This window comes from Gorilla gorilla, chromosome 5 (assembly GCF_029281585.2).
Source record: "Gorilla gorilla gorilla isolate KB3781 chromosome 5, NHGRI_mGorGor1-v2.1_pri, whole genome shotgun sequence".
Classification (NCBI taxonomy): domain Eukaryota; kingdom Metazoa; phylum Chordata; class Mammalia; order Primates; family Hominidae; genus Gorilla; species Gorilla gorilla.
The window spans coordinates 68527635-68553198 of record NC_073229.2 but is presented as its reverse complement, the minus strand read 5'-3'; the positions used below and the strand labels follow the sequence as shown (position 1 = coordinate 68553198).

General features: G+C 34.7%; 1 protein-coding gene across 1 annotated transcript in view; it reads right to left on the bottom strand.

Annotated features, from left to right (window-relative positions):
- Positions 1 to 25564, bottom strand: part of TFAP2D (transcription factor AP-2 delta) — a 58760-nt gene that overhangs the window by 6486 nt on the left and 26710 nt on the right. Inside the window, exons 6-7 of the mRNA XM_004044179.5 lie at positions 20570 to 20711; positions 14491 to 14604 (exon numbers count right to left, since the gene is read on the bottom strand). Coding sequence (XP_004044227.1) covers positions 14491 to 14604; positions 20570 to 20711 — 256 coding nt within the window. The remainder of the gene's footprint in view (positions 1 to 14490; positions 14605 to 20569; positions 20712 to 25564) is intronic.

Sequence of the window (25564 nt, the reverse complement as noted above, 5' to 3'; positions counted from 1 at the left end):
TACTGGCATAAAAACAGACACATAGACCAATGGAACAGAACGAGTCTGGAAACAAACCCTCATATATGTAGTAAGCTAATCTTTGACAAGATCTTAATGAATACACAATGGGAAAAGGATGGTCTCTTCAATAAATGGTTCTAGAAAAACTGAATATCCACATGCAAAAAAGTAAAATTGGATCCTTATCTTACACCATACACAGAAATGAACTTGAAATTGATTAAAAACTGAAACATAATAAAAGACCAAAACTATAAAGCTCCTAGAAGGAAAAATATTTTTGGTATTGGTCTTGGCATTATTTTTTGGATATGACACCAAAAGCACAGGCAACAAAACCAAAAATAGGGAAATGGGATTAGGTCAAATGAAAAACACTTCTGCACAGTAAAGGCAACAATCACAAAATGAAAAGGCAACCCATGGAATGGGAGAAAATATTAGCAAACCATACATTTGGTACAAGAATTAGTATCTAAAATATATAAGGAGCTCATGCAACTCAATAGAAAAAAAACAAATAACCTGATATTAAAAATGGGCTTAGGACACAAACATATAGTTTTCCAAAGATGACATACAAATGGATAGTAAGTATATGAACAGATGCTAAACATCACTAATCAGTGATACACAAATTAAAACTACAATGAGATGTCACTTCACATTTGTTAGGATGGCTATTTTCCAAAAGCTGAGAGATAAGTGGTGGTGAGGGTATAGATAAAAGGGAACCCTGCACACTGTTGGTGGAAAAGCAAACTGGCGCAGCCATTATGCAAAACACTATGAAAGTTCCTCAAAAACTTAAACATTAGAATGACAACATGATCCTGCAATCCCATTTCTGGGTATTTATCTAAAGGAAATGAAACCAGTATCTGAAAGAGATATCTAAACTCCATGTTCATTGCAGCATTGTTTCTAATAGTCAAGATGTATATAAAATGGAATATTATTTAGCCATAACAAAGAAGGCAATTTTGCCATTTTGACAACATGAATGAATCTGGAAGACATTATGCTAACTGAAATAACCCAGACACAGAAAGACAAATACTGTATGGTGTCATTTATATGTGAAATCTAAAAAAGCCAAACCATAAAAACAGAGCAGAGGGTGGTTGTCAGAGGCTAGGAAGTGACGAAAATGGGGCGATGTTGGTCAAAAGGTACAAACTTTCAGTAATAAGATGAATAAGTTCTGGGGATCTACTGTATAGCATGGTGGCTATAGTTAAGAATAATGCATTATATATTTGAAAATTATATATATTCAAGATATAATTAAGAGAGTATATCTTAAGTGTTGTCACCACACACACCCAAAATGTAACTATGTGAGGTGATGGATGTATTAACTTGATTGTTGTGATCATTTCACAATATATATCAAATCATCATATCCTGCATCTTAAATATATATTATTTGTATTTGTCAATTACACCTCAATAAGGCTGGTAAGAAAATAAACAGGTCTGAGATGGAAAACTATTATTATCAATGCATACTTCACCTGACATTATCTGCCAGCAGTTAGGTATTAGTCACCTCCAGGAGGCGTCTAGCCTGGGGAAGAAGGAGTGGGGACACCAGTTTCTGGAGTGATATTTTTTCCTTAAACAGTTTTATTTACGTTTGTTTTAATTACAATACTAATTCCTTTATTTTTATTTTTATAGGTTAAAGGGATATAAATGTAGTTTCATTGCATGGATATATTGCACAGCAGTGTATGTAATAATTGAATTAATGAATAGCTAAATGTTTCTTGGTTTCATTTGGGAATCTTTGATGCCCAGATTTGTAGGGTTTTGTTTCAAAGTTTTGTTCCAAGAATGAGAAAAAGGAATAGTGCAGATAGGCCTAATGTTTGCAGGGAAGAGTATTCTGTTAGCATATGAAAGATTAAATAATTCTTTGCTTTCTTTTCAGAGCTCAATCTTTAAAGCTGGCAATAGTATAATAAATAAAGTTGAAACCTTTTTTTAAGTCTAGAAATCACCTATTTATGGACAAAGAAAACACAAGCACATATTTCAGAGACAATGAAGTTGTTAGGTAATCTTTAATCTTTGAGAAATCCTGGAAGATGGGACATAAAGTAGTACAATTAAACAGAGAGAAATGCCTTAATAGTTAAAGCAGGAGGAAAAAAGATTTTAGAAACTCTGGGTTATTAAATTATATTTAATTAGTCTAACACATTTCTGTAATGGGATATTTTCAAAATTTGAATTTATCAAGATTGAATTTGCATATAGTAATATTTACTCTTTTCAGGCTTACAGTTGGTTGAAATTTAACAAGCCCACACAGTGGTGTAACTACCACCATTACCCAAAAAGCTTCTCGTGTGTTTGCCAGTCAATTCACTCTCCCAAGCCCCAGCTCCTGGCAATCACTGCTCTCATTTTTGTTCCTATAATTTTCACGTTTCCCCAGAGTTTCATATAAACTGAATCATGAAGTCTATAGACTTTCATGACTGGCTTCTTTCATTTAGTATAATAATTTTCAGATTCATTTATGTTGTATTTATCAATATATTGTTTCTTTTTATTGCTGGTAAGTATTCCATTGAATGGATTTATGACAATTTGTTCACAATGGGTTATTAAAAAGCTGAAGTGTTAGTATTTAAAAAGTAGAAGTAATCACTGAAATGCTGCATGGATTTAGTAAGATATGTAATAAAGTAAGTGTATTTCCTTTTATAAATGAGTTATTAGAGCAGTAGCAATATAATTGAGTGCAGGATTTCAGCAATGCATCTGACAAAGTCTCCCCACATACTGTAAGAAAAGTTGGAGGGGAGGAGGAAGGTAAGCTAGATAACAGCAAAGTAAGGGAAATTCACAGCTGGTTGTACAATGACACCCAAAGCGTGGATGTAAGGGCAGTTGTCAACCTTGAAAGATGTCTCTTGTGGAGTGCTGCAAGGCTGTCATTAATCCCACTCTGCTGGACACATTAATTAACAATGTGATTGAAGGCATCATAGATTTTTAGCTTAATGGCTGATATTAAAATAAAGAGGAAAGTTCCTGCATTGTATAACAGAACCAAAGTTCTGAAAAACCTTGATGTGATCGACAGCTTAATTGTTGGGCCAAAATCAATGATAGGAAATTTAGGGGAGATTAAGGAAAACATGTCTACTTGGGTAAAAAGCAAATTAGTGTTGCAATATACTAAGAAGAAGATCTGACTCAAGGGCTATTCATAGGAAAGAGCTTTACGAAATCAGTGAAGTCTAAACTAAAAAGGCAAAGGTCAAAATTTGAGGTTTGGAGCATAGCTAGGCGGACTTAGAGACTACATCTAGCTTGGACTATATTCTCATTCATTTTCTCTTTCTTTCTCTCTCTCTGTCTCTCTCTGTCTCTAACCAGATTACAGCTCATTGATTTCATTTTCCTATTACTAATTTCACACTGAGGAGCAGAAAGGCTCTGACAACTGACTGTGAACAATACCATCACCTGCTGAGAAAATTCAGACTAGTGTAGTTTATGGCACCTGATGTTAGGGAAAATGTAACTTATATTTATAACAGTCATCTTCCTAATTTTATTCATGGTTTTAAAAGCTCCTATTTTGCTAGACCTCCCAATTAACATTCCTAAAGCACCTTTCTTGCAACATAAACCATCTCCTCAAATTGGCTCAATTCAGGAAGGAGGTAACTGTTTACTGAATTCAGAGGTGAAGCTCTACTTTTCTGTTTTCCTCTTAAGTGTCAGGTTTCTTCCTTAAGTGTTTACATTTCAATGATTTGAAGAATACCACTGGGCAGAGTAGCCATTCCCAGGGAGATTTTGCACTCGTGTGTGTAGCGTGTTTGTGTGTATGTGTATGCGTATATGTGTGAAAGAGAGAGAAAGAGTGTGTGTGCAGCTGTGGACTTGTAAAATGGCATCTTCTTCTTGACCAGTGGCCTTGACCTGAATGTTTTACTGATATAGTCTATAACTTTTTACATGGAAATGTATTGCAACCATTCAAACTGTATTCTCTTAACAGTGGGTGTCAAAACTATAGAAATTGAGGCTCAGAAATGAAAGAGAAGAGGTAGAATAGAGGATGGAAGAAAAGAGACTGCTGTTGGAAAGAAAATACACTTTAATCCTTTCTTCTTTTTCCCTGTGTGGTTTTACTAATAAGGTGGTAGCAACAACCCATTTTTAACTTGGACAGTGTTTATACTTAGAAATTGCTTGACATTAATGATGAGGACCTATCAGAAAATTCCATATAATAGGAATTTCACAAACTTCTCTTCGCACCTTATAATCCCTGGTTAAGTGCATTTCTTGCTCATGGTCAAGGCCTTACCTACATTTATCTTTAAAATCTCCAAAGCTTCAGTTCTTACTTAGAATGTAAGCTAGTATAGGAATCTGAATGTTAGAGGAATAAGAGCTATTTTACTTTCTCTAATCTAAGTAAGTATAGTTTACATTTCACTAGCTTAATTGTATGCTAGATAAATGCTACAAAGCTGTGTCCATATTATTCTAATTGTCCTTCAAAAATGCTTTATCTTTACTTTAATCCATTTGTCTAAACTAATTTAAATTAGATGAGTAAAGCAATTTTCTAAAACATAGCCTGAAGCAACCTTCTATGGAATCCTCTCCTGAATTCTTCCTATCTCGGCAAGAGTTGCGCCTGGTATCCAGCACCTTTCTACCTACTAAGCAAACACTGATTCAATATGTGTTATAAAGGAAATGAAAGTCTCTTTAGTATTTGTCACTGAAGATTAGATCACTCAGTTGTGTCTGCCAACCATAGATAAATTTTTCTAGCTTTCTTTTGGGGTACAAAAAGCTGGAGGTAATAGACACTATTGTGCTACAAACTAGAAGACTGAAAATCAAGAGAAAATAGCCTGCCATCATCATTTAAGTAATTTGACTAAAAGCTAATTTCATTTTGTAAAGTTTCAACTTTTTACCTGAAAAAGCAAGCAAGCTTTTTTCTCCCCTACCTTTTGTTTTTGGTGTGTGTGAAGGTTGAAATGGTGTTTGGGTTATTATTCCTATTATTTTGTTATGTTGCATCATTTCAATGGGTGTTTACTATCACTAATCTTTTTATTTCTAGAATTGCATACTGATGTCACTCAGTTCTGCTTTTAGCCCTCTGGGAAGGATGCAAACAGTAAGATTTAAATGGAAGACAAATCTCCTTTTCCTTCCCTCTAAGATTATTCAGTTACCACAGGCTTAGGTCCAAGTGCAGTCTATAATCTCACTACAGTGTTAGGTGGCCACTAGATAAATGCCTTCTACTCATGAGAACAGCCAGTAGAGAGGGAGTCTGGGGAACAGACCCTCAAAAACAACAGCAAAGAATTGTAGGTCTTCTCCGCCCAACCTTACTTCCTCTCATGGCTCTGAGTATTAGACACTTTATCTCTAAAGCAGCACAACTTCTAAATGTAGGCCATGGAGAGAGACCCTTACCATGGGGCATGTAACTGGGTCTTATCCTCCAGAACTCAATGGCATCTATTCTCTGTAGCCTAAATGATTCAGAAAGCAGATGAAAGGTGAAACCAGTTGATGATGTAATTTTCTACATAGATTATCTTATCTCATGGTCCCAAGTACTTTTAAAATGGAATTTAATTAAGATACACAATTAAAGTATCTAGTTCTCTGGTGGTGAATAATCATTGACATCTACTCATTAAGCAAAACCTTGACAACACTCTCAAATGTTCTGTGGTTTCTTCAGTTGGTGGTTCTCAACCCTAGATGCATAGAAAAAATCACTCACAAAGCTTATTTCAAAAATAGTAACGTATGGGTCCCACCCCAAAGATCCTGATTTAATTGGTTTGGGATGAATCCAAAGCATCAATATTTTTTAAACAACCCTCATTCCATTTAAATGCAGAGAAAAAAAATCAGTATGTCTCCTTAGGACCAAGAAATAATGCCTAACTATTATGTCTGCATTCCTCCTTGGTTTTCCCAAGGTATGCCAATATGCATTGTCATACTTCAAGATAGGTATAATAATTAGGGTTTCTTTAACCAAAAAAATGCTTGGCCATGAAACACTTTCAGAGAGCATCTCATAGGACTGACTAGTGCTCTATGAAACTTAATTTGGGGAAGTATGTTTATGACTACCCTGAATCTCTGTCAGATTGGGAGATGTGTGCTCATCCACTGCCCTAAAGTCACATTCCTTCTGTTCTTCTCGGCCACTTACTTCGAGGTCCCAAAGGGGAATGAATGGGTCCTTGTGACTCCATTTTACCTCAGTTCAGCTCATTAGCAAAGCAGGCTAAAATAAAAATCATTGCACATACATTAGAAGAGACTACAATCAATTACATCCAAGTCAGCTTCTTGAAAGTGATAACATTTGATTCCTGCACCATAATTTTTACATATGAGAATGGAGATTTTTATAGGGGTACATTAACCATCTTGTTACATTTCTCCCTATCAGATGTATTTTCTGTTTGGAATAGAGGAATGAAAATGCCAAGCTTTTTAAAATGAATTTTATCGAACTGTTGATGTTTTAAGATGAACAAGTTGAGAAAACATAAAAAGCAGATATGAGATGATATATAAACTCAGCATAAGTAATGATTAAAATGAATCAGTAAATTCAGAATGGAGTAAAATATTATTGGTCTAAAAAGAACCTTAGAGATCACCCAGCTTAACTGCATTGACTCATGAACATGCAGAGGTCACACGGGTGCAATGCCTATTCTAAATCCACACATCTAGCTGGTAACCAAGTGGAGACTTGAGTTAGATCCCCTGACAATTAATCCCAAGTGCTTCCCACCATGCCATATTGTCTCTCTGTGGATTTCTCTCCAGTCCATAGCTCAACAAAGGTAGACAATATTTAAATAAAAATTAACCAAACTCTTCCACAATGTATGTGTTCCCCAAAGCCAATTATTCACACATGTAGTTATTACCGGGTCATGTTTGCAACTTTTAATTAGAAACAATTACCTCTGGCTTCTATTGTTTTAACCACTAGTCTCCTATGTGCTAAATCTAAAAATCCATAAAAATTCATCAAAAGCCCTGCCATGGATGCTTTAATGTATGTGTCTCATGACAAAGATTCATTGCTTGAGTAAACTTTAGGCAGGCTTCTGAACCTTCTCCTAGGCCCATCTTTGCATTTCCTTGTAAAAATCCAGTTTTAGCAAGGAAGATCTCCCCTAACTCATATCTGCTGACCCTTGCTTTTGAGATTACAGATTTAATTGTAATTTCATTGTTTCTTTTCTCACACTAAAGAATGCTTGGTGAAGAAAACTGCCCACCGTTGATGACCTTCCCAGCCACTTTTCCATCTCAAGAAAATTTAACAAAATAAAAACAAAAAACAAAAACTATGCACACTTTAGGCTTCTTGGAGAAAACTAAACATGCTCACATTTAAGTAGAGACAAATATCTGCTCTTCAGCGTGTTGCCAAGAATAGAGCAATCAGAAAATACCAGTTGAGTTGACTGTAAGGCATGTCATATGTGGAACCCTGAAGGAAATGGGAATGAATAACCCTTGAAGAGAAAACTAGGGAAGACATGAGAACTGCCTTTAGAAAGTGGGAGGGAACCAGGATGAAAGTAACTCTGTAAAGCCCACAAGAAGTGGGACATTGGGAAATGGAAGGAAGGCATTTCTAATAGAATTGTCAAAGATAGAGAGCAGTCTATTATTGAGAGTTTCCAAGCTTGAGATGGATGATAACTTGACAGAGACATTGGAGAGAAGGTCTAAATATTGAAGGAGAGTAGGAAATGTTAGGGGCCTTCCAACACTGAGAATCAATGAAGAAAATTTAATCACCAGCAAGCACACAAATGTCTGGGACTGTCTATACATTCCTTATTTCCCAAGGCAGTAGTAAGAGGGTATATTTCTAAGAAGGTAGGCTGTCAGGATAATTTATGAGTTAAATAGGAGAATTAAGCACATTGATCATTTTACTTCCCTAGTCCATCATCCAATTAAAACATCATGGCCCTGAGAATGAACCAGTGGAGAATATACACAGGACCCAATTGAGATATTATTATAATCTACATTTATTTATATATATTTATTGCATACATACTATTCGCTAGGTACTATGGATAAAAAGATGAAATTTCCTTATTTCCCCAGGAAAAATTACCAGTATGCTTAATCTTCTATTGTAGCATCACTTTTGTATATTATAAGTTTATATATTTATATATATAATTATATATATTCTATATATATAGAATATTATATATAATTATATATATTCTATATATATAGAATAATTGTATATATTCTATATATATAGAATAATTGTATATATTCTATATATATAGAATAATTGTATATATTCTATATATTCTATATAGAGAGAATAATTATATATATTCTATATAGAGAGAATAATTATATATATTCTATATATAGAATAATTACATGTATTCTCTCTATATAGAATAATTACATATATTCTCTATGTAGATATATATATCTACATAGAGAATATATAGATATACATATTCTGTATATATAGAATAATTATATATATAATTATTCTCCACTTTAGAAGTTCTAAAGAATGGGATAATCCTCTAGTCATCTTTTCACTACCTGCCATTAACATAGTAGAAACAATAATAATTCTACTAGAAATAATGCAAACAACAAAACTTAAGCCTCCCAAGGTACATGCTAAGAAAAAAAGTTTTCTCATCTTTTGGACAGGGTGTCTTCCCTGGACTGAGCCTTCAAGATAGTCTAATTTCTTATTACACTGTCAAATGTGCTTTTGCTTGACTTCAGATTCAAGGAGATTATGAGAACATGACAGACAAACAGGGGAAAATTCTAAGATTTCCTGAAATCTCAAAGACGGGAATTCCTAACATTTCAAAAAAGTTAGGGCTCTGGGTTTCCATCTGAGCTGAGGCTACTCTGACCGTGAAACCCCATGCCACCTTGTTCTAATTGCCACCACTATTCCCAGGAACTGTGAGTCTATGTGGCCTTCTGCAGATGTCAATCAAATCTTTTCCCCCTTCTCGTTTGTGTTGTGGTGTCTGCTGTGTTCTCTACAACAATACACACTGTTGATGGTACTCAGTAAATTATAAATAATGAATAAGTCTGCCTTCTGTCATTTTGATGGAAACAAGAAGCTTTCCAGGCTGTGAATTGTGAGAAGGGTCACTGCTATGCATACGGCTTCCCAGAACACACTGATATGTCAACTGCCATGGAAAACTAGAAGTAGTTATTTGTGCTTTGTCTGGACATATTAAATCTGCTGAAAGTAAGCCACAGTTCTCAAGGCACCAAATCGGCCAACCTATAAGGTATATTTTTAAGTGGTCTGCATTGGGAAGGAGGTTTAACTAAATAAAATAGTAACACAAGTTGATGGTATTAATTAGAGTATTCTTTATGCCTATCTAATTACACTCCCTCTTCACTTCTTTCCCAGCCAGCATTCAGTAAAAATGGTGGAAAATCACACTCTGACAATTGTCTGCTTTCAAAGTCAGATGTGATATGTCTCCTTGGTAATTCATCTTTCTCTTGAGCTAATGGTTCTATCGAAATTACATTGTAACTGTCAGCGGAAAATTTTAAAAGGGACACACTTGGCCTGGTACGGTTGCTCACACGCCTGTAATCCAGCACTTTAGGAGGCCAAGGTGGGCAGATTGCTTGAGCCTACAAAGTTGAAACAAGCCTGGGCAACATGGTGAAACCCTATCTCTATAAAAAATACAAAAACATAGCCAAGCATGGTGGCACATACCTGTAGTCTCAAGAATCACCTGAGTCCAGGAAGTCTAGGGTACATGAGACATGATTGAGCCACTGCACTCCAACCTGGGTAACAGATTGAGACCCTCTCTCACAAAAAATAAAATAAAATAAAAATAAAAAAGACACGCTGTATGCTAACACATGTTTACCCAGATTAGTAGAATCATCAATGTAGAATATTTTTATTTTTAATTTTAAAACTTTTGGTAGAGATGGAGTCTCTTTATGTTGCACAGCCTGGTCTTGAAGTCTTGGCCTCAAGTGATCCTTTCACCTCGGGCTCCCAGTAGAATGTTTTTAATATGTTAGTATACAATACAAAACTTGATAGAATTCTCAGTAACACTTTAAAAAGGAATTGGAGTTTTTCTTCTCCCAAATAGGGAAAAAAAGCTTATAGTTACGGAATATCCTAGAACTGTGGTTCTTAAACCTACCTATCAGAATCAACTTGAGAGTTTTAAAAATAACATAGATACCTGAGTCCAGCCCTAGAACTACTGAATCAAATCTTTAAATATTAAATATGTCCTCCAATCCTTGAGTTTTTTTTTTTTTTACAGTTTCAAGAGCGATTCTGATATAAAGCCAGGTTTAAGAGATATACTTGTAAAGAGCAGAGTATATTTCAAGGCTAAGCAACAAGCTGACTTTTGCTATCCTATTGTTAACATATTCTGTTGATGCCTTTTTAAATAAATGTGCAGTAAAGAAATTACACACATTTAAATTCAGTCTACATCAGGAAACTTCACTTCGGGTTTCAATTGGAAATGCCAATCATGTACCTTTTGTTTAAAATGATAAAATTTAAGACATGCAGTGGAATGAACTTGGACCCTCACCTTGCAACATAAACAAAAATTAACTCAAAATGAATCAGAGACCGAAACAAGACATACGGCTGTAAAACTGTTAGAAGAAAAAATACAGGAAAGCTTTACTGCATTGTATTTAGCAAAGATTTCCTGGATTTGACACCAAAAGCACAGGCAACAAAGGTAAAAAATAAACAAATTAAACGACATCAAAATTTAAAACTATGTACCAAAGACACAATCAACAGACTAATAAAGAAATGTACAGAATGGAAAAAAATTTGCAAATTATACATCTAAGGAGAGGTTACTATCTAGACTATATAAAAACCTCCAGCTTAATAAAAAAAAATAACCTGGTCAAAAAGTGGGCAAAGAACTTAAACATTTTTTCAAAGATGATGTAGAAATGGCTAAGAAGCATATGAAAAGATGTTCAACATCACTAATCATTAGAGAAGTGCAAATCAACAATGAAATATCACCTCATACCCATTAGGATGGCTACTATTTGGTGAAGATATGGAGAAATAGACACCCTGTACATTATTGTGAAAATGTAAAGTGGTATAGCTGCTATGGAAAATGGTAGAATAGGCCCTCAAAAAATGACAAATAAAATTTCCATATCATCCAGCAATTTCACTTCTGGGTGTGTATCCAAAAGAACTGAAAGCAGGATTTTGAAGAGATATTTTCACACCCATGTTCATAGCAGCACTAGTCATGATAGTCAATAAGTGGATGCAACCCAATTGCCATCAATGAATGAATCGATAAAATGTGGCATATATAGGCACATACACACTTACACACACACACATACACACACAGAGAAATATTGTGCATCCTTAAAAGGAAGAACATTTTGACACATGCTATGACATGGATGAACATGGAAGACATTACACTAAGTGAAATAAGCCAGTTACAAAAAGGCAAATACTGTATGATTCTTCTTATATGAGATGTCTAGGGTAGTTAAATTCACAGAAACACAAAACAGAAAGGTAGTTGACAGAGGCTGGGGAGAGGAGAAGATGGGGAGTTGTTTAATGGGTACAGAGGCAGTTTTACAAAATAAAAAAAGTTGTGGAGATTGGTTATACAACAATGAGAATATGCTTGACACTACAGAATTGGTTAGAAATGGTTAAGATGGTAAATCTTATGTTACGTATTTTTAATCACAGTTTAAGAAAAAGATATAGTAGGAAATTTGCTATAAAGAAATCTTTGGTTATGTGATTTGTATCATCCTACTACTTTTGGTATGAAATTAGAAGATTTTATCTAAATAAATAATTTTGACTACAATTAAAGAAAAATAACGATTCTGGCAAACATTTAAAAAGCATAATAAATGGGAAATCATAACTTTCTAATATTCAAAATATTCAATATATAAATAATATCAACATTTTATAGATGATACTATTGTAAGTAAATATGTAGTGTTAGAAAGTTTTAAGATATGGTTATGCATGAAATTGTGATTAAGAAACTGAAGCCATATATAATCTTGTGAGTTTTATACCTCCAATATAATCTCACTTTCTTTTTCACTAGGGGTGAGGGTAGCCATTTACCATATATTTAGCTGCACTCTGAGTAACACCAGCTTGTTCCCATATTCTGTATGGGGAGGTAAATAAGAGCATATAAAGCCCACAAAGAAAATGCTCAGCTCACGTTTTGAAGTGAGTTTTCTCTAAAGAGTTCTGTGGCACTAAGTTGGCAACTGACTAATGTATTGACAAATCAGCAAGTTGTGCCTATGCTAAGGAAACAAATGTTTTGCCTATTTATTTCACACCGTAGCTGATGTTTGACTGGTGCTCTGTTTTGTTTTGAGCATAAAAAGGATGGCTTACTATCTGATGAAGGCCTCAGCATCTGTAATTGGAAATAATCTAGCATACATGACAGAGTCTCATTTCTCTGTACTTTAACAGTATGCTCCTTCTCAGAGTAAAATTGTCATTTAACACACTAATTTAAATCCAGAATCAAACCACAATGAAAATTAAGTTCTGAGTTGATCTTTTGTAAAAATTATAAATCCTTTTATTATGCGCACAAACAAAAATGTGAAAAATATTTGTGTAGATATAATGCTGGAGACAAATTTAAACTTGGATCGGTGGTGAAGGTAAATGATACGTCATTTACTAAATGCTTCCTTTACATTCTTTATCTCATTTTAGCTCACCTATGACCATATAATGGAGGGGCTCTTATCCCATTTGAAGCTGAGGAAATAAAGGTTTGGAATGAGTGGGTAAGTTACCCCGAACAACCCAGCTTACATATATAACGGCTCACAGATACAAGGATTTGAAAAGGTTTTGACTCCAAAACCTTTTGCTCATAGCATCTGGGCTTTTTATTTTCCCCCAGTTTTATTACACTTCCTATCACTAGCTCAGTTGAGTGATAGGAGAGAAGTCCTGTGAAATATATCCTACATTTTGTGCATTTTTGGAAGATAAATCCTAAGTTGAGTCTTCAGAGATGTGTGTCTATTACATCTTGAGGAAACTTGTGACATATTGTAAAATAGAATATTCTATTTAACTGTCTCTGATGTTGCAGCCTAAATTTCAACTTATTTAAACACTTGTTATTTTATATAATGAAGTGCCCTCCTCAACAGCTTTACAATTTTTGACAGGTATTGAAAGCATTTTAATATTTAATGTGTATTAGTCTTTCCTTATCATTGTTTAACTAAATGACAATAACTTAGAAAGGATACAATATGCCTATCATGTAGGCATTAAAATTCTAGAGTTTTAAAAATGTAAGGCACCTGAATAATTACATGTTCTTTCTCACATTCCATATGGGGCATAAACTAACCAGATAAATATTTTCTTCATTCCAAAAACACATCAGAAAATGAAATTTAAAATGTGCTTCTAATAATACATTTCTTTTTTATTTTATTATTATTATACTTTAAGTTTTAGGGTACATGTGCACAATGTGCAGGTTAGTTACATATGACTCCAATAATACATTTCATGCTCTTGTGTAGTCTAACTTAAGAACCATTTGCAGTTTCTAATTGCATCAAAATTTTTAACATACTTCTGGAAAACCAGTCAGTGATATCCTGTTAATTTCTGTCATGGCATCTTTCCATTAAACAATTGTGTCACCAAGATAAAAAACAATTTAAAAGATTTCAGAACCCTCATCCAAAAGTGCTAAGTATTATTTGAAATAATATTGTTCATCATTTTTGTAAAGTAATGATTTCCTAACAATGCATAAAGATATAAAATTTTCCAATCTAAAATGCTTCATGCATTGTTATTCTCTCAATTTGATTTTACAAGCTTGGAATTTCAAAAAACTCAGTCAATCACTGCTATGGCTGAATATGTGTGTCCCCTCCACCCCACTCCAAATTCATATATTGAAACCTAATCTCCAATGCAATAGTATTAAATAGAGTCTTTAGGAGGTGATTAGCTTATGAGGGCAGAACCCTCATGAATAGGATTAGTGCCCTTATAAAAGAGCCCAGGGGATCTTGTTTGGCCCTTTCATCATGTGGGAGAAAACGGAGACGGTGCCATCTCTGAAGCAAAGAGCAAGCTTTTGTCTAATTAACTCTGCCGGCACCTTAATCTCAGACTTCCCAGCCCTCAGAACTGTAAAAAATATATTTCTGTTGTTTATAAATTACCCAGTCTAAGGTATTTTGTTATAGCCCATCTGAAAGGACTAGGACAGTCACCATATAAACATATAAGTGGTATCTCTAAATAGAACTGTGATAGGAATACAAGCGTCTGGGTTAGTAAAGAATTTGAGCAAACTGGAAAACCAGTCTTACCTGAAATGTGTTAAATGTCTCTGGATGTCAAGGTCTAGAATTGGAGTGGGTCTGGAGGATCCCAGTGGTGATCTATCTTGGCTCAAGAGGTCTTGGAATTCTTTACAGATTTGTCTAAAATAAAAGAATTAAATTTAAAATTGAAATTTTGAAATTGGGCTTTAATTTCATCCCATGATATTTAACCAAAGGCTTGTTCTCTCTTTTAAAAGAAGTCTAGATAACATTTCATAAAGCAACCTCAAAAGTTCCATTCATAGCATGCAGTTGAGGTTCACAATGGTGACTTTGCTCTCAACGGCTATAGGATAATCATACAACATTTCAAACAAATAACAATCCATGAGCACTGATAAGACCAATGTTTATTTTTAAGACGACTATTCATAAATTAACCTCAGGATAAGGGGAACCCCATATGAAATGGTCACTATGATCTTTTTAATTGAAATGTGATTTTTAAGACATAATATCTGTAAACAAATTTAATTAAAGTTACAGTCTTACTTCAGAGCCATTATTCAAACAGACTTTGGAAAATCCTTTTTTCCCAATATTGCATTAGAATTCATATTCTTATGAGCTAACTTTATATGATAATATTTGAAGCAGATAATCACCAGTAATTTAGTTCACTAGCCTCACAAAAAATGGTTATATTATGTTCCATGTAAGCCAATTTCTTGCAAAATTACCCTCAAGGTAACTTTTCTGCTGCATTTCTTTGCTTTAAATGGTTATGGTTTTTGGTCATTGGTTTCAGTTTAATTACAGTGTTACAATGTAACAATAAAGACTTTGTGATGTACACTCCAAATGATGTAATTCTAAAGGAGCAGAATACACTATACAAAGAGATATTGTTTTTGTTTTTGTATTTTAACAACAAAACACTAAATTAGTCCAGTCTCTGAAAAGTAAAGGATTGCCAAAGAATTGCTTAAAAACATCCATCATCTAAAGTGAGGTGACTCCGTAAATCAAGGGATAATATGACAGTAATTAGGTTTTTTGTCTGTTTTTACAATGGGCAGTCACAAAAATGTAATAATGTAGCCCTGACTTTGATTATCAATGTAAACAAAGACAGGTATAGAAGGGTCAAATTATTTCAAGTGAATATGAACCCGGCCATTATTCTGCTGCAAGGCATTTGTGTCATCAACAAATGACTACCAAAAAGTGACAAAATATCTTGAAGTGCAAATAATTGATCACTGAGTTAAAAATCAGTGGGGACTTCTTAATCAGGTATCTAAAATTTATTGAATTCCATCAAAGATCACTTATGATATTTTAAATGAACAATGAGGGTCTGGTTTAATGCCAGTGTTCAAATATTGTGTCATTTCACAGAAATTGCCTTATTCATGTTTGCAGAACACAGGTGAAAGTAAAAAGGAGTCAGAGATAGGAAAAACAAAGTCCTTATCTGCTTCAGTGAAATAAGATACTTCACATCCCCTTCCTAAAGGGCCAGTTGGATCTCTGAGATACAGCATCTGAATACATGCTTTTAACAACTGTGTGTTTCTACTTTCATTGAGACAGTTTCTTCTGAACTCCTCACATTTTCTGTTGTGAGACTCAGTTGCTTTATGAAATATACCTGTTTTCAGGTGTATTGCCCATATTTTAATCAATGAATGCAACTTAATCTAAGTGTTTGGTGCCATTTTGAGGAGTATATCATAATCTTTTGTGCTTTGTGTTATTTAATATAGATTTGTTGTCTTTGTTTATGGAAATTTCTAACTAAAATTTTAAATTTAGCCTCATGCTATCATTTCCAAATTACTGTATGGTAGGTCATCATTACGATCCATTCTTACAAAGAAAGATTGGTGTTGTTTTTAGACTTTTGTTTTTAGCAGTCTTTTAGTTTTTCTATCAGATTAAAATAAATTTTAAAACATTAGAATAAAGATTGAAACATTAGTTATTGTGGCATAATATCAGAATTAATTGGATAATGGAATAAACTTTTAAGTTGACAAATCAACTTTGTTCCTATATGAATAACACAGCAAGTTATAATAAAATTGATGAAGAAATTAGAGAAAGCTAAAGAGGTGGAAAAATTTAACTCATGCTAAATAATTCACACAGGAGGCTCTACCAGGAGTAATATTGTATTATATTATATCTCCCCCTTTTATATTTAATTCTACAGCTTAACTCACTCACTTTCAAGCTTAGACTTGAAAACAGATGACAATCCTGTAGATTCCCTGTAGGCAATTATCATCATCATCTCATTATGGCACTTACAGAATTATGATTTTATGACTACTTTCCTTCTTATTTAATTTTTTATTTATAAATCTACAAAAAGAAACAATCTTACATCTCAAGGCAAAATGTCATATTATGAATTATGTAACACAAGATGATCTTCAGTGAATCATACATTCTAACTTTATCACTTACATCATTGTCCTTAAGGACGTAAGTTTTTAGCTGATGTCTGAAATCCAAATTCTATGTTTCACCTTTAGATGATTAACAGTATGGTAACACTAAAAGTTGTTAACTATTCTGCTTTACCTTAATGCAGATCAAATATTAGACATATTTAGTTCTAAATTCAATCAAAAGGTTTAAATATGTTTTCTATTAACCAAATAAACACGTTTTGTCTGACTCATTTTTAGAATTCAAAAAATGTTTCAGTTTCTATTCTTTCACCTAAATAAATGTCTAAATTACACAAAATATTTAATCAACGAAACACTGGAAATAAGGCGGCATTAGAAGACTAATGACACTTAATTAATAGGCCCTTTCTACAATTGTATACTTGGCAATATACTTAAAGACAACTGAATCTGTAATCCATGGAGGTAAAAAAGAAATATGTAGGCCAATCTGACAATGTAGATTAGCAATTGGATCTCTCATTCAATAAATTTTAGATTTCATATATATTTTTTATAATGTTGTCCAAGTCTTATGAATAAAGGTGAACTGACCAGGATGTAATGAATATCCATATAGGCTACTTAATATTAACTTTTACCATTTTAACTGATGAAAATACCTAATGCTTTACCATTGGTGTAAAATTAGAAACTTCTCAGAACACATGTTGGGTCCATTCATATGTTGCACAAAAAGGGTATTATTTCCACACATTCCCTAGTTTATCTAGTTATAGTGATTACTGGTTATATTACGTATGTTTGCTATGACTGGAGTGTCTGATTTTTATTTCACATAGTCCAATAAGAAGATAGGATGCATATAAGTAACAAAAATAAAAAATTATAAAGCTGTATTATAATTTTCAGATGTTTATTCCTATTTACTCTTCTGTAAGATAAGTTAATTGAAATGAATGGATTCAATTCTTGCTTGACATTTAATGGTCTGCAAATGTGCAGCTATGAGCAGACAGATAAAATAAAATTACATGTTCTCACAATGTTTAATGAAATCAAAGTTCAAAATATCACCTAAAATAATGTATGTTACTTAGATCCCAGGTAAAAGGAAAATACTACTACCTGGTCAAATACGCTACCTGAAAATAGATGTCTCAGTATAATTTTGACAAACATGGATGCATTTCTTCTAGCATTTCTCCCTCAAATTCTTCTAGCATTTACTTCTATTAAAACAAAATCTCAGTGCCAATTTGAATGTGCTTAGAGACTGCTGCACACTTCAACCGAATGATGGGAATCTCCAAGAAAATAGGAATTGTATTTATTGCATTGATGATGGTAGTGGTCAATACTTCCAAAACCATTTCTGGGGGAAGGAGGACAAGAAGAAGTGTTTCTCTGGATTAAGGAGTGAAGGTCTTTGAATATGCATGATAAAACCACAACCAAGTCATTTTGATGTAGAAAAAATGAAGGTGTTTTCTCTTGGAAATTTGTATTTTGGGACCACAGTAAAATTCACATGGATATGTGCATTGGTAAACCTGCATGATCCTGCCAGCTAGGATGATATGCTATGGAAACACCTGGGAGATATTACCTAAATTCTAGTACTGTATAATTCTCTTGATCTGTAACAAGTCTTTATCTTTCTCCTATGGTAATGCAAAGGATTCAAACTAACTATATGTGCTTTCAGCTCCTTTTGGAGAAACTGAAACATGACTGAAATTATTTGGAAAAAAAAATTTAGTCAATAAGTTATTTGGAAAAGGAAATGAGTACACGGTAAAGATAAAGACTCCCAGAAGACAAACTATGCAAAAGGTTCAGATTTAGGTCTTTTCTACTAGCAAGTTTTCAGGGGCTTCCACTTCACAAAATTTATTCCCAGATTTTAAGTCCAACTTTTATACCTGCCTTATACGTTTCTTTCTCTATCTCTTGATCTTCATACTCTCTTTCTGCTATTCCCTTCCCCTTAATCTTGTTTTGCTTTTTCTCTATTCCTTCTGCCACCAACTTTTGCTTTTCCTCTCTTTGGGACAAGATGAGATAATCTAGTACTTTCAGAACAGCAATAGATAAATATAATCCTAAGCCCAAATAGTGCCAGCCACAGCAAGTGTGTAAACTTCAATTAAGGGACTCAAGTGTCTTGGACAAACCTGTGAGATGGTAAGTATCCCATATACTCCTTAAATTTGTAAAAAGTCCTAATGTTACATAAGAAGCTGGTAGAAAAGAGAATATTTAGTTTTGGTTTTATGCATTTTGAGCCAATTTAAATCTCAGCCAGTATGTTGTAAAGGCATTAAATAATTACTTTTTATCAGTTTCTAAGAAGTGATGTTTTTAATACTCTCTGCCCTAGATTTTCTCTTAAAAAGTTTTCCCTAAGGCTGGGCATAGTGGCTGACGCCTGTAATCCTAGCCCTTTGGGAGGCCAAGGAGTGCAGATTGCTTGAACCCAGGAGTTTGAGACCAGCCTGGGCAACATGGCAAAAATGCATCTTTATAAAAAATACAAAAACCAGGTGGGTGTGCTGGCTCATGCCTGTAGTCTCAGCTACTCGGGAGGCTGAGGTGGGAGGATCACATGAACCTGGGGAGGGTGAGTCTATAGTGAGCCATGATCGCACCACTGTACTCCAGTCTGGGTGACAGAGTGAGACTCTGTCTCAAACAAACAAACAAACAAACAAAATACTTTTCCCTGAATAAAAAATTAGTTCATAAATGACAGTTTAACCAGCTGAAACTATCAGTTCTAAAATCTTAATATAGAATTAAAAATTGTTTAAGATTCTTAACGGCCTATATGTATCAATAACTTATTTCAATAATGAGAGGATAACAAGAATTGGTTACTACCAGAAGGATTTTCCTCTAAAACTTTTGAACGTAACCTGCAGTGCTATCTGCGGTTCTGCTGGATTTTTACACAATAAATGGTAGTATTCCCACTAATTATCGACGAACTTTCAAGTGTCAAGGAATTTAAAAGTCATCTTATGCAAGCTTCCCCCTTTCCTATTGTATTGTCAAATTTGTCTACATCGTTTTCCTCATTATTTTAATTTGCATTTTAATTGGGCTTTTTACAATTTCCAGAAGCTTTGAAATACATTATACCTTAAAAAAAAAAAAAAAGACAATAACACTATGAGGCAGTACAAGGATGATTTACTTACTCATACACAAGAGAGGATGGAGACACTCATGGTGATCCTTGGTCCCAGAGGTCTCCCTGGTACCTCTCACCAACCTGTGACCTCATCTTCTGTCACATTCCCCAAACATTTATGGTGTTTTGAGATCTTTACCCTCATTTATTAAGGCAAAATGAGTGCCTTAGACCAAATTACGTAGCAACCAAAGACATATTTGCCTGGGATCTACATTTCCTAAACATGTTTTTCTCCAAGGGATTTCTGCATATTCTGGAGAAGTTTTCCAAGAACTTTCATCAGTTTCAGTGACAGCCTTATCACTAATCAAGGGCAGTTTGTAAACCTTGCCTGGGCACCAAAGGGTAGAAAATCCTTGTTTAATATATCTAGCTGCTTGTGTGTGAGACCTTCCTTGTTTTAGAGAACGGGTGCCTTCTAGACTGTTTTCCTCATTTCAAAGAAAATGAAAAAAAAAATACTGAAGATGAAAGCACACAGAGGTTTCCCCATTCTGCTTACTTGGTCGCCAGGATCATCTTTTTTCTTGCTGTCTGTTCTTTCTGTTCCATATGTTGTCTGGCAAGATGTTCTCCTACTGCTTTGGCTGGAAACTCTGTTTCACAAGTGTAGCCAAAATCCCGAGCCAAGTGCAAAGCCTCCCCTGTTGGCAGATAACACAAGTGAGTTTCTCACCAGCATCCAACCTTAATAACAGTAGTGTCTTGCATTTTGCTCAAGCCTCACTCCTGGCTGTGGTCAGACAAATCATTTTTCCTACTTAAACTATTCAAGAAAAAAGACATTTTTGGGGGGAGGAGGGGAGGTAATGAGGAAGAATGAGGGGAAATTGAGGAACAGAGAAGTGACTTAGCAGGCAGGGATAGGTGGAAAATTGAGGGGAAAAAAACAGAAACACAATCCAGAAGTGTTGACTCCCCTCATGGCTCTGGCCATTAGACCAGACTGACTTCCCAGGTTTTACACATGATTCCCAAGCGAAATGGCCCCATAGACAAGTCATTTTGTGGCTGCTGAGCCTACAACCTATTCTTAGTGTGTCTAAACTATTCAGATGTTTTTTCCATGAGACCTATTAAAATACCTGCGAAGGGTCCATATAACTTTTCGAGGAAGTCGGAGAACTTTGGAAAATCATGAATAACTTTGTTCTTTCACAAAATCCTAAACCCAAGTAAATTTTTAAGAAATGGGGTATGAATGGCTTCCCAGCAAAGTAAAATTAAGTGATGAAAATCAGTCTAGAAAACAATGGTATTTTTAAAGCTCAGTCAAGGCAAATCTTACCTGTCCACTAAACTTTTATTTAAAAAATCAAGTTTTCTAAACAAATGTAGTACATATATACCATGGAACACTATGCAGCCAGAAACAGAATGAGATCATGTCCTTTGCAAAAGTAGCTGGAGGCCATTATCCTAAGTAAACTACCACAGAAACAGAAAACCGAATACTGCATGTTCTTACTTATAAGTGGGAGCTTAACAATGAGAACACATGGACACAAAGAGAGGAACAACAGACACTGGGACTTACTTGAGGGTAAAAAGTAGAAGGGGGGAGAGAATCAGAAAAAATACCTATTGTGTAGTATGCTTATTACCTGGGTGATGAAATAATCTGTACACCAAACCCCCATGACACAGTTTACCTATATTACAAACCTGCACATGCACCCCTGAACCTAAAAGTTAAAAATAAAATCAAGTTTTTACTGTATATCTGTTAATACTAAGCATCTACTCACCTACTTTATTCAAGGCACAGTGCTAGGTAGAAGTAATGGGGACTATAAAAGAGTACCAAAGATTGCCTGTCTCCAGGAAAATGATAGTCATAACAATAATAGTAGCAACAACAATAAGTATCTTAGTAGCACTTTGTAATTTTTATTGCACCTATATGAATATTACCTATAATCTTTTCATGTTTGTTGTTATTATGGTGACAGTATATAATACAAGATGTTATATTACAAGTACCAGGAAAAAATGAAATAGCTGATAATATGAAGAAAAGGGAGGGAAAGTTTATAGATATACAAAATATACAAAAAAGAACAGTTAATATCAATGAAAATATCCTTAGTAAAGATGCTAGCACTTTGGGAGGCAGAAGCAGGAGAACCCCTTGAGCCCAGGAGTTCAAGACCAGCCTGGGCAACATAGAAAGACCCCATCATCTCTACAAAAATTTAAAAATTAGTCAGATGTGGTGGTGCATGCCTGCAGTCCCTAGCCACTCAGGAGTCTGAGGCCGGAGGATTGCTTGACACCATGAAGTTGAGACTGTAGTGAGCCGTAATTACACTACTGCACTCCAGCCTGGGTGACAGAGTAAGACTCTGTCTCCAAACAAAACAAAACAAAATATACAATTTTTTTCATTCCCACAAGGTGAGACCTCCTGTTCTAGGCCTTAGCAAAAAAGTCTAGTTTAATATAAAAGGTATTGCAATAAGCAAACATATTAGTGCGGTTAATGTTTTGTAAACTCCGATCGTGCCCCTCTCCACACATATTTCACATGAGCAATGGCACGTCTTTAGTTGCAATTTTAATATCTGTGTGGTGGAAAACATCATTGTTTTTTCTTCTATTTTAAATAGAGAGACGATGGAACTAAATGGAAGGGATCTCTATATTAATCTGAATAGTGATAGTTTAATGGGGGGTCACAGTTTAAGGTAAGAAAATATGTGAATATTTGGCAGAAGAAATGGCACAAAGATGTTTGTGTGTGTGTGTGTGTGTGTGTGTGTGTGTTTTAAAGTCATTGTTATGCCATACAGGACACTCACTATTGCTTGAAAAATGATAGAAGGGAGATTATTTGAGAAGTTTCAAATTTGGAAGTAAAAATGTTTTAAACCTTGACCCATCAAATAATGCTACAGCACCTGACCAGAGGATAAACTCATGTGGACCTTAGGATTCAAAAGTATCTTGTAACTAACAGGATAATACCATCAGTGGCACCATCTTTGTACAGCAAGTCAAGTTACATGTATTAATATAGCTGCACATTGTTATTGCTCACACTGAAACAGATATTTAAATAACATTTTAACAGAGTCTATCTATCTAATCTATCTATCTATCTATCTATCTATCTATCTATCTATCTATCTATCTATCTATCTATGTGTGTCTGTCTATGTATCCATCCACCCATCCATCCATCCATCCAGTCCTTTTTCTTTATGTTTGCACAATACTGGGAGAGGTAAAACAGGGCAAACAGGAGGATGGCAGCACGCCTCTTGGATTTTGTGCTAAAACCTGATTCCTGCAGATCTGTCCCATTTTATGCAAAGCTCTCACCGTGTGGCAGTTTTAAAAACAGTTTGAGTGGGACAGCTGCTATTTACATTTACACTGACAGCCAGATCCTTCCTTCCCTGAGTTCTGTTTACTGCTTTCTCCTGCTTGTGATATAACATTGTTACAGGATGTATAGCAATGCTACATCAAAAGAAGTGGCAAGTGAAGACACTCTGATATGTAGTTAAAATATGTATATCATGCCACAGAAGCTTTGTGTGTGAGGGCCCAAAAATGAATGAATAAATGCATCCATTAATTAAAATACACAGTATTCAGAAACAATGACAAATCTATAGTTAAGTCCTTTACAACAGATGTCTTAGTCAACAGGTTTAAGAAAACTAGACATTTTACAGGCAGAAAAGCATATTAACATGACTGTAAGGAGTTTGACTGATTTGGGAAAATAAAAATCCATGAGCTCCTCTGCCTCTGTGGTGGCACAAAATGTCTATATGAACAATGAACTGAAGTGCAATAACCTGTGGTGGAAAGAGCAATCCAGGAAAGCCCGAGGATGTTTTCCCTTCGATTTCCAAACAGCAAATATGGCTGCCGTCACCTCACTCCTGGGAGAGAAGTAGAACACCCTTGTTCTTGTTCTTTTTTTTTTTTTTTTTCAGAGCTACTTTAAGCTATCCCTTTATTTCAATGTATTGCAGCACTTGGCCATGCACCTTTTTTTTTTTTAATTTAATACAACTGAAGCAACACACTAAAGTTGAAATACCTTCATTTTATTCCATATCATTTCAATAATTACATATTTTAGAAGTAGGATAGAATGGTATTTCTGTCTTTAGGTCTTAGGCCAGCATCCTTAGCAAACTAACACAGGAACAGAAAATCAAATACCACATGTCCTCACTTATAAGTGGAGGCTAAATGATGAGAACACATGGACACATAGAAAGGAGCAACACATACAGGGGTCTTCTGGAGGGTGGAGAGTGGGAGGAGAGAGATCAGGAAAAATAACCAATGGGTACTAGCCTTAATACCTGGGTGATGAAATAACTGGCACAACCACCACCCACAACAGAAATTTATCTATGTAACAAACCTGCATTTGTACCCCTGAACTTAAAATAAAAGTTTAAAAAAAGAAGTAGGGTACATGGGTGTGTAGGTGGATCAGGTTGGTGCTTGGAGAAAAGTATTCCAAGAGCAAGGCTTTAGGCTGTATGTGCCACGTAGTAACCCCACCTACTAAAAAAGTGAAAACCATGAAGGATATTCATCTTTTCAATAGTAACAGAACCAGATATTTAATACTTATATTAAACATATCTCTTAAAAAGCAGGCACAAATAAATTTCAGAACATAGCAAGAACGTAAAAGATAAATTTGCTCGTTGATTTTAGAGAATTCATTTTTCCACACTCCAAAGCAAAAACTAAAAAATTAGGAAGAAATATTAGGAAAAATTTAAGTGACATTCACTGATGTTGCTCTGAAATAGAAAGTTAATGGCAAAATGTTTTTTAAGGAAAAACTGCACATAGTGCCAAGATCCTGAGTTTTATAAGAAGCAGGTTTAAATGCATTTTAACAATAAAAATAAATATACCTGACTTTCAATCAGTTATACGGCCATTAAGAATTTTTCTTTCTTTAGGCCGGGTGTGGTGGCTCACGCCTGTAATCCCCGCACTTTGGGAGGCCAAGCCCAGTGGATCACGAGGTCAGGAGTTTAAGACCAGCCTGGCCAAGATGGTGAAACCCCATCTCTATTAAAAATACAAAAAAAAAAATATTTAGCTGGGTGTGGTGGCGGGCACCTGCAATCCCAGCTACTCAGAAGGCTGAGGCAGAGAATTGCTTGAGCTCGGGAGGCGGAAGTTGCAGTGAGCTGAGACTGTGCCACTACACTCCAGCCTGGGTGACAAAATGAGACTACATCTCAAAACAAACAAACAAACAAACAAACAAACAAAATTCTTTCTTTAAAATTACAGTTTTTTTTAAAAATTACACAACTAAAAAATTAATATTTAACACTAATTTTTACTAAGCAGTACTTGTACATTGTTATTCAATAGATAATTCTCATCAACTGTCACTCTAACAATATTGCCTTAAAAACAATTGAGTTTAACTTAGTGTTACAAAACCCAATGTTATTAAATGAAAATAACCATTTGTATGTGTTAAACTCCAGTCATATAT